The sequence below is a fragment of the Thunnus thynnus genome, chromosome 10 (genome assembly GCF_963924715.1).
Source record: "Thunnus thynnus chromosome 10, fThuThy2.1, whole genome shotgun sequence".
NCBI lineage: Eukaryota > Metazoa > Chordata > Actinopteri > Scombriformes > Scombridae > Thunnus > Thunnus thynnus.
The window spans coordinates 167,059-177,500 of record NC_089526.1 but is presented as its reverse complement, the minus strand read 5'-3'; the positions used below and the strand labels follow the sequence as shown (position 1 = coordinate 177,500).

The 10,442-nt window shown below is 45.4% G+C and overlaps 1 protein-coding gene across 1 annotated transcript in view; it reads left to right on the top strand.

Moving 5' to 3' along the window:
• plin6 (perilipin 6) overlaps positions 1 to 10,120 on the top strand; it is a 16,604-nt gene extending 6,484 nt beyond the window's left edge. The window contains exons 3-7 of the mRNA XM_067600214.1: positions 2,035 to 2,117; positions 3,231 to 3,468; positions 5,026 to 5,207; positions 8,187 to 8,453; positions 9,587 to 10,120. Of these exons, the coding sequence (XP_067456315.1) occupies positions 2,035 to 2,117; positions 3,231 to 3,468; positions 5,026 to 5,207; positions 8,187 to 8,453; positions 9,587 to 9,988 (1,172 nt within the window). The 3' untranslated portion in view covers positions 9,989 to 10,120. The remainder of the gene's footprint in view (positions 1 to 2,034; positions 2,118 to 3,230; positions 3,469 to 5,025; positions 5,208 to 8,186; positions 8,454 to 9,586) is intronic.
• Positions 10,121 to 10,442: the final 322 nt, after the last annotated feature.

Sequence of the window (10,442 nt, the reverse complement as noted above, 5' to 3'; positions counted from 1 at the left end):
AGCAGCAGCATCACATCAGACAGCAGTCGATCTGCAGCTGAAAGGTTTCCTGTTAGACAAGAAAACCAGAGAAGAAGCAAAGTTAGTGACATGCATTGATGTTACATGAATGCATACAGATGGAGAGGAGGAGGAGGAGAGAGGAGCTCAGTGCATCATGGGAAGTCCCCCAGCAGTCTAGGCCTATAGCAGCATAACTAAGGGCTGATCCAAGGCGAGCCTGGTCGGCCCTAACTATAAGCTTTATCAAAAAGGAAAGTTTTAAGCCTACTCTTAAACATAGAGAGGGTGTCTGCACCCCGGACTGAATCTGGAAGATGGTTCCACAGGAGAGGAGCCTGATAGCTGAAGGCTCTGCCTCCCATTCTACTTTTAAAGACTGTAGGGACCACCAGTAAGCCTGCATACTGGGAGCGCAGTGTTCTAGTGGGATAATACGGTATTATGAGCTCTTCAAGATATGATGGTGCCTGACCATTAAGGGCTTTGTAAGTTAGGAGAAGGATTTTAAATTCTATTCTAGATTTTACAGGAAGCCAATGCAGCGAAGCTAAAATGGGAGAAATGTGATCTCTTTTTCTAGTTTTAGTCAATACACGTGCAGCTGCGTTCTGGACCAGCTGGAGAGTCTTTAGAGACTTGTTAGAGCAGCCTGATAATAAGGAATTACAATAATCCAGCCTGGAAGTAACAAATGCGTGAACTAGTTTTTCTGCATCTTTTAGGGACAGGATGTGATTTTTGTGATATTACGTAAGTGAAAAAAGGCAGTCCTTGAGATTTGATTTATGTGGGAGTTAAAGGACATATCCTGATCAAAGATAACTCCCAGATTCCTTACGGTGGTGCTGGAGGCCAGGGTAATGCCATCCAGAGTAGCTTTATCATTAGATAATGTGTTTCTAAGGTGTTTAGGGCCAAGCACAATAACTTCAGTTTTATCTGAGTTTAGTAGCAGAAAATTGCAGGTCATCCAGGTCTTTATGTCGTTAAGGCATGTTTGGAGTTTGTTTAACTGATTGGTTTCATCAGGCTTCATTGATAAATATAATTGGGTGTCATCTGCATAACAATGAAAATTTATGGAGTGTTTCCTAATAATATAACCTAAAGGAAGCATATACAAGGTGAATAGAATTGGTCCAAGTACAGAACCTTGTGGAACTCCGTGTCTAACTTTTGCCTTCATGGAGGATTCATCATTAACATGTACAAACTGAAATCTGATAAATAGGACTGAAACCAGCTTAATGCAGTTCCTTTAATGCCAATTAAATGTTCCAGTCTCTGTAATAGGATGTGATGGTCAGTTGTGTTGAATGCGGCACTAAGATCTAACAGGACAAGTATAGAGACAAATCCTTTGTCCGATGCAGTTAGGAGGTCATTAGTGACTTTCACCAGTGCTGTCTCTGTGCTATGATGCCTCTAAATCCTGACTGAAAATCCTCAAATAAACTATTGTTATGTAGAAAGTCACATAACTGATTAGAGACTGCTTTCTCAAGGATCTTAGATAGAAATGGAAGGTTAGATATGGGTCTATCATTGGCTAAAACACCTGAATCAAGAGTAGGCTTCTTAAGAAGAGGTTTAATTACAGCTACTTTAAAGGACTGTGGTACATAGCCTGTTACTAAAGACAGATTGATCATATCTAGTAAAGAAGTGCTCACTAAGGGTAAGGCTTCCTTAAGCAGCCTAGTTGGGATGGGGTCTAAGAGACAGTGCTAACACTGCTAACATTGTTGGTAATGCTAATACTGCTACTGCTAATGATGCTATTGCTAACACTGCTAACATTGTTGATAATGCTAATACTGCTACTGCTAATGATGCTATTGCTAACACTGCTAACATTGTTGATAATGCTAATACTGCTACTGCTAATGATGCTATTGCTAACACTGCTTACATTGTTGATAATGCTAATACTGCTACTGCTAATGATGCTATTGCTAACACTGCTTACATTGTTGATAATGCTAATACTGCTACTGCTAATGATTCCTGTCTTTCTTCTTCTCTCTTCAGTTGAAGTTGCAAACAGTTTTGCTCTCGTTGGTCTCGACCGTCTGGAGAGAAACTTTCCCATCCTAAACCAATCAACAGACGAGGTTTGTTACTGATGACAGTTTTATTGATCAAGTAGTAGTAATCAATCGACTGCAGATGACAAAGAAATAAAAAACAGACTTAAAAAATGAATGATTGTGAAAAAAATTCAAAAAGCAGCAGCTGCTCTGAGAACTCAGTCGATGTCGGCTGGTGACGAGTTTCTTTATATGGTCGTCTGCTCGTCACACAGCAGCCAGTTCACTGCTCCGCTCCGCTAACATTATGCTGTTTTTCCATGGTTTCATTACACAGCAGGAGAAATAACATAAGTGGTTTACCTGTTGGAGGTGTGCTGGTCGTCTGCATCTCTTCATCATCATCATCATCACTGTGGCTGTTTCTGCTTGTACTCTTCCTCCCTGCATTATTTATAACTGATCCAAACAGCTCCAAATATCTCCACATGTTGTGTCGACCGGTTTTTAGTGTCGCTAATGAAGCTCCGCTAATTCAGTGAGGAACATGTTTAATTTCCTGTAAATTCTTCACAATAAAAGTCTCCTGTTATTTAGTCAATTTAAAAGCTTTTAATTTTAAGTAGTAAAGCAGGAAAAGTTGGGTTTACATCAGCGGTAACTTAACACAACTCTGATAGGCTGCCCTTCGTAGACTTCCTGAAGCTGGCCAATCACAACAGAGTGGGCTCATCGGGAGGCGGGCCTTAAAGAGACAGGAGGTCAGACTTCCTGTTAGAGACAGAGGCTGAACTGAGGACCAGTAGAAGATAAATAAGGTTTTAACTGTGAATCGTGTCCCAGAATAAAAAATATAAAGCAGGAAATGAGCAGAATAGGTTCCCTTTCACTTGTTTGACATTTGTGTTTTTTGTTTGTTTCTGATGCTTATTTAATAATAATAAATATTATTATTTTTATCTTGAACAAATGATCAACCACAGATCAGATCCTGACTTCATTCAGCCTCAGACAAGAAAGGAAAAGAAAGAATGAATCGATAATTAAGTAATAAGCAAACAAAAGATATAAAAAGGAAAAAAAAATAGAATAATGATAGAAAATTAATTTAAAAAATCTGCAGAGTCTGCAGAGAGGAAACATGGCGTACTGTCCCTTTAAGAGTGCAGCTGCTGACCAGGTGTTGTTCCTCTCTAGGTGATGGGTCACCTGAAGGACGCCTTCTTCGTAACGCTGGACGACGTGCAGCTGTGGGTGGTGGACGGGCTGGACGGCGCTCTGGATCAGCTGGAGCGCCTGTCAGACGCGGCCTGGGCGACGGTGCGGCTGCTGCAGGAGTCTCAGGTGGGCCGAGCCGCCACGTTGGGTCTGGATGACGTGCTGAGCCGCCTTGAGGACGCCACGGCCTACTACCTGCCCCTCCCCCCCACACTGCGTGAGTACGGGGGCGTTCTGGGTAACGGAGGTCAGCGTTATTTTCCGAGTAGGCCCACTTGGTCAGGTTTAGGATTGAGGAGTGAGAAGGTTGGGGTCGGGGGGGTTGGTGTCATCACATCCATTCAATAAAACACGTCATGTGACTCTCCTATGGTCACATGAGTCAGTAAGAATTAAAAAGATCTGATTGGATCAAACTGGAGACATTTCTGCTGTTTTTTAATCTCAATAGAGTTTCTAAAAGCTCAAATAAAAACAACAGAAAGTCAAACTTCTGTTTTGTTCCAGAACAAAAGAAACTTCATTTAAAAGAAGAAAGTTAAACCATCAGTCAGTCATCAGATGAACATTAAAGCTGCTGTAATCATTCCTCCTGTTCATACTGACCATTAGAAGATCCCTTCATAATGACCTTACAATGGAAGTGATGGAGGACAAAATCCACAGTCTGAAGCTAATATGAAGCTTCAGCGTCCAAATGAGTCAAATCAAGTAGATATCTTTCAACGTTACAGTCTTTTTAGTGCCAAAGTTCCTCTTTTTGTTACTATACTTCCACCTGCAGCTCAACAGGGAAACACTGTCCGAGGAAACACAAAGAGGGAATTTGATGCTAAAAAGACTGTAAATGTGTCAGATATCCACTTGATATGACTAACTCAGACTGCTGAAGCTGAATAGAAGCTTCACACAGACTTTTAAATGACTGTGTGGACACACTGTGGATTTTATCCTCCATCACTTCCATTAAAGCACATTTGAAGGATCTTTAATATCCAGTATGAACAGGAGGAATGATTACAGCGAGGAAAACTTCACTGTTACTATGGAAACCTGACTGATTTCTAATAATGTAAATAAATAAGTTCAGTGTTGGAACAGAACATTTGTCAGAATGTGTTGTTTAAAAAACGATCTAATAATTTAATTCTTTATTCAATATTTATGTTTTTAGCACCTTTAACAAACTCCATTTCCCATCAGCCCACAGACCATCACAGGTTAAACATCATGACTCAACAGAGGAGGCAAGTAGAGGGCCTAGGGTGAGTTCAGGTGTCTGTAATAACAGTGGGACAGTGGAGCGTTGGGGTGAGTTCAGGTGTCTGTAATAACAGCGGGACAGTGGAGCGTTGGGGTGAGTTCAGGTGTCTGTAATAACAGCGGGACAGTGGAGCGTTGGGGTTAGTTCAGGTGTCTGTAATAACAGCGGGACAGTGGAGCGTTGGGGTTAGTTCAGGTGTCTGTAATAACAGTGGGACAGTGGAGCGTTGGGGTTAGTTCAGGTGTCTGTAATAACAGCGGGACAGTGGAGCGTTGGGGTTAGTTCAGGTGTCTGTAATAACAGTGGGACAGTGGAGCGTTGGGGTTAGTTCAGGTGTCTGTAATAACAGTGGGACAGTGGAGCGTTGGGGTGAGTTCAGGTGTCTGTAATAACAGCGGGACAGTGAAGGTGCGATGTGTTCTGAGTTCACAGAGAATAAAGTGAAACTAAGTCTCAGTTCAGTCAGAAACAAATCAAACTAAAACTCTGTGGTGTCTGTGATGGTGTCAGGTCGGGAGTGGGAGATGAGGGTGCAGGAGTACGAGGATGAGGATGAAGATGAAGAGCCCAGTCTGTGGACGAGGGTCCGCAGCCTCCTGCTAGGTCTCAGCCTGCAGCTTTACCATCGCATGATGAAGGTCAGAGAGCAGCTGCAGAAAGCCGTGAGGACGCTGGGAGACGCTGCCAACACGGTGAGAAAGTGTCTTCTAACCTTAAACATCTCATATCATCTGTGAAATCTGGGTCTGATTACGCTCGACGTCAGTCTGCGGCTGATGTGAGGTTTTCAGGAAATATACAATATATATTACAAGCTGGAAACTCATAATTACGATAACGCTCATATGACTTGAACGCAGCATCAGCTGACTGAACTCAGGACTGTCGGTTGGAGGAGGAGCAGATTTATTATACTTATTTTTTTATATGTATTTTATTGGGAACATTATTCAGTAACACAGCAGACATACTAGAACACCTGCTGAACAGACACACCTGCAGCTCCTCCCACAACATAATGATGTCATTAAGAAAGACAGAAAATAAAAGAAATAAGAGTCAATAACATTAGAAACACAGAGGATAAAGATGTTAAGTAATGATGTTGTTACAAAACAGTTAATGATGCAACAATCCAGCAGGATTCAGAGAAAACACTTCAAAGTGACACAAATATCTTTCTTTTAGTGACCAGCTGAGTCTCTACATATCTCTGCTGTCAGTGTAAAGTCTAAATGTGTTTTCAGAGTTTGACCTGACGCAGCGAAGGAGGTCAGAGGTCACAGCAGCATCTCAGGTTCATCCTCTGGATGTGTTGGTGGTACTTTACTGGGATCCATTGATGATAATATATATATTATATAGAATATAGAATATAATATATATTTTTACTAACTGCTTTGTTCTATTAAGGGAAGACGTCTTATGATATCACACAAACATTCTGTATGTTTTCCACTGAGAGGTTCTAGCTTTCAAAATAATGAATAAATGATATTAAAGTCAACTTCATCCAATTTTTATTTATTCCAAAATTCTAAATACTAATGAAAATTTGTATTTTTTAGATTGAGTTTCACATTTAAAGGAAGTTAATAGTTTAGTTTACTGATGTCTGCAAATGTTCTGTCAGCTGCTACGAACAGAAAGCTGATCATGTGACCAGCATCACGTGATGTCACACATTTTGAACACATTGTGCCGAATGTTCTGTCATTTTTTTCAATATTTTATCTATAAAAGGGCAAAGTCAAGGAGTATTTTAACTGACCGTCAGCAGGTACACTGTTGTGGTTTATAATTTAAATATATCTTCACATTTGAGGTTAATCTGTGCAAAAAGATGACATGTGGTCACCATTAAAACTATAGCTTAAAATATGTCAACTAAGTTACCCAGTAGAGAATCAAACACAATCACTTCCATTGTAAGGTCATTATGAAGGGATCTTCTAATGGTCAGTATGAACAGGAGGAATGATTACAGCAAGAAACACAGCTTTAATGTTCATTTGATGACTGACTGATGGTTTAATGACAGAGTTGAAACATTGTGAACTCGTCCTTTAAATTCAGACACGAGCAGGTTTATAGTCAGTAAACAGCTGCTGATTCAGGATAATGACGACCAATCAGCAGTCTCATTATGTGTGTGTGTGTTTGTGTGTTTGTGTGCGTGTTGGCGGTGGTACAGAGCTGTTAGTGTCTGTGTTTGATTGACAGCAGGTTAGGGGGGCGTGTCAGTGTCTGTGTTTGATTGACAGCAGGTGAGGGGGCGTGTCGGTGTCTGAGATTGATTGACAGCAGGTGAGGGGGGCGTGTCGGTGTCTGTGTTTGATTGACAGCAGGTTAGGGGGGGCGTGTCAGTGTCTGTGTTTGATTGACAGCAGGTGAGGGGGCGTGTCAGTGTCTGTGTTTGATTGACAGCCGGTGAGGGGGGCGTGTCAGTGTCTGTGTTTGATTGACAGCAGGTTAGGGGGGGCGTGTCAGTGTCTGTGTTTGATTGACAGCAGGTGAGGGGGCGTGTTAGTGTCTGTGTTTGATTGACAGCAGGTTAGGGGGGGCGTGTCAGTGTCTGTGTTTGATTGACAGCAGGTGAGGGGGCGTGTTAGTGTCTGTGTTTGATTGACAGCAGGTGAGGGGGGCGTGTCAGTGTCTGTGTTTGATTGACAGCAGGTGAGGGGGGCGTGTCAGTGTCTGTGTTTGATTGACAGCAGGTGAGGGGGGCGTGTCAGTGTCTGTGTTTGATTGACAGCAGGTGAGGGGGGCGTGTCAGTGTCTGTGTTTGATTGACAGCAGGTGAGGGGGGCGTGTTAGTGTCTATGTTTGATTGACAGCAGGTGAGGGGGGCGTGTCAGTGTCTGTGATTGATTGACAGCAGGTTAGGGGGGCGTGTCAGTGTCTGTGATTGATTGACAGCAGGTGAGGGGGGCGTGTCAGTGTCTGTGTTTGATTGACAGCAGGTGAGGGGGGCGTGTCAGTGTCTGTGATTGATTGACAGCAGGTGAGGGGGGCGTGTCAGTGTCTGTGTTTGATTGACAGCAGGTGAGGGAGGTGTGTCAGTGTCTGTGTTTGATTGACAGCAGGTGAGGGGGCGTGTCAGTGTCTGTGATTGATTGACAGCAGGTGAGGGGGGCGTGTTAGTGTCTGTGTTTGATTGACAGCAGGTGAGGGAGGTGTGTCAGTGTCTGTGTTTGATTGACAGCAGGTGAGGGGGCGTGTCAGTGTCTGTGATTGATTGACAGCAGGTGAGGGGGGCGTGTTAGTGTCTGTGTTTGATTGACAGCAGGTGAGGGGGGCGTGTCAGTGTCTGTGTTTGATTGACAGCAGGTGAGGGGGGCGTGTCAGTGTCTGTGATTGATTGACAGCAGGTGAGGGGGGCGTGTCGGTGTCTGTGTTTGATTGACAGCAGGTTAGGGGGCGTGTCAGTGTCTGTGATTGATTGACAGCAGGTGAGGGGGCGTGTCAGTGTCTGTGATTGATTGACAGCAGGTGAGGGGGGCGTGTCAGTGTCTGTGTTTGATTGACAGCAGGTTAGGGGGGCGTGTCAGTGTCTGTGATTGATTGACAGCAGGTGAGGGGGGCGTGTCAGTGTCTGTATTTGATTGACAGCAGGTGTAACACAGACGGCAGATTGTAAATACACTGATGACATGAAACTGTCCCCTCAGGTGGGTCTGGGTCAGGTGCTGGAGCTGCTGGGCGACCTGTTGCAGTACCTGCAGAGCCTGCTGGTGGCGCTGGTGTACCGGACAGAGAGCCTCAGGGAGCTGACCCTGGACAGGGTCAAAGGTCAGGCCCTGATGCTGGCAGAGCTGCGTCCAGTCCGACAGGTCCGAGAGCTGCCGATCCAGATCCAGCAGCTCCTCAGAGACCTGCAGGAACTCTCCAAGCTCCTCCTGCAGCTGGTCATCAACGCCACACCGCTCTACAACATGGTGAGCCCACCTGAGACACACCTGAGATACACTTGAGATACACCTGAGACACAACTTAAACATACCTGAGACACACCTGAATCTTCCCCTGGTTCCAGTCTTTGTGCTAAGCTAGGCTAAACATGTCTTGTACATCTGTCTGTACTGTAAACTGTTGGACGGTTCCTTTAAGTCTTGTTGTGTGAATCAGAGCTGCAGTGATTAATTGATTAGTTGATCAAAAGAAAATTAATCAGCAAGATCAACCTTTTTTCAAGCAAAAATGTCCAAAATGTCCTCAAATGTCCAGGTTCAGATGTGAGATTTGTTACTTTTGTGTGTTTCAGTAAAAGTTCAGGTGTGTTTCAGTAAAGGTTCAGGTGTGTTTCAGTAAAAGTTCAGGTTTGTTTCAAAGGTTCAGGTGTGTTTCAGTTAAAGTTCAGGTGTGTTTCAGTAAAAGTTCAGGTGTGTTTCAAAGGTTCAGGTGTGTTTCAAAGGTTCAGGTGTGTTTCAGTAAAGGTTCAGGTGTGTTTCAGTAAAAGTTCAGGTGTGTTTCAGTAAAGGTTCAGGTGTGTTTCAGTAAAAGTTCAGGTGTGTTTCAATAAAGGTTCAGGTGTGTTTCAGTAAAAGTTCAGGTGTGTTTCAGTAAAAGTTCAGGTGTGTTTCAATAAAGGTTCAGGTGTGTTTCAGTAAAAGTTCAGGTGTGTTTCAGTAAAAGTTCAGGTGTGTTTCAATAAAGGTTCAGGTGTGTTTCAGTAAAAGTTCAGGTGTGTTTCAATAAAGGTTCAGGTGTGTTTCAGTAAAGGTTCAGGTGTGTTTCAGTTAAAGTTCAGGTGTGTTTCAGTTAAAGTTCAGGTGTGTTTCAGTAAAGGTTCAGGTGTGTTTCAGTTAAAGTTCAGGTGTGTTTCAGTAAAGGTTCAGGTGTGTTTCAGTTAAAGTTCAGGTGTGTTTCAGTAAAGGTTCAGGTGTGTTTCAAAGGTTCAGGTGTGTTTCAGTAAAGGTTGAGCTTGAGAACATTGTGATTGACGGCTGTCATAACTGTCTTTTATAAGCCGATATATATTGATGACAGATTAATCAATAACATAAATACTCTGCGGCTGTGATTGAGCCTCTGAGCTGTTGGAATATAAACTTTGTGCTCTGTGCGCCAGCTGCAGCAGCCGTCTCAGCAGGAAGTGGAGGACTTCCTGAACCAGGAGGACTTCCTGTGTGACAGCTCGTCTCGCCGCAGCTCCACTAACAGTCTCTTCCTGAAGGCCATGGACGGCCGTCCTCGCCGCCGCAGGAGCCTGTACTCCCGCGCCGCCCGTGGTTCCGGCCCCCAGAGCCCCGACCCCCCCAACGGCCGCCGCGCCAGCTTGAAGCAGGACCCGGACGGGGAGGCCCCGCCCTTCCCTTCCGATGCTGCCGCCCACCGCCGCCCGTCCGCCACCGAGCTGCTGCTCGCGCCGCTCAAACAATTCGTCTCCCAGAGCCAAAAGGCCTTCGAGTACCTGAGCCCCAACTCGCCCGACGAGCCCGTCAACGCCTCGGCAGCCCCCGCCGACTGCTAAACCCAACGCTGCACTCCACCCTGATCCCTGACCACTCACTGCCTCCGGCCCCGCCCCCAGACCACTCACTGCCTCCAGCCCTGCCCCCAGACCAATCACTGCCTCCAGCCCCGCCCCCTGACCACTCACTGCCTCCGGTCCCGCCCCCCGACCACTCACTGCCTCCGGCCCCGCCCCCTGACCACTCACTACCTCCGGCCCCGCCCCCCGACCACTCACTGCCTCCGGCCCCGCCCCCCGACCACTCACTGCCTCCGGCCCCGCCCCCCGACCAATCACTGCCTCCGGCCCCGCCCCCTGACCACTCACTGCCTCCGGCCCCGCCCCCTGACCACTCACTGCCTCCGGCCCCGCCCCCCGACCAATCACTGCCTCTGCTCAGCGGCCGGACGTCTCTGCCTCCGCTGGTGTTAGTGAGCGTCTACACGTTCACCAACAGAGCAATCGGAAAGTT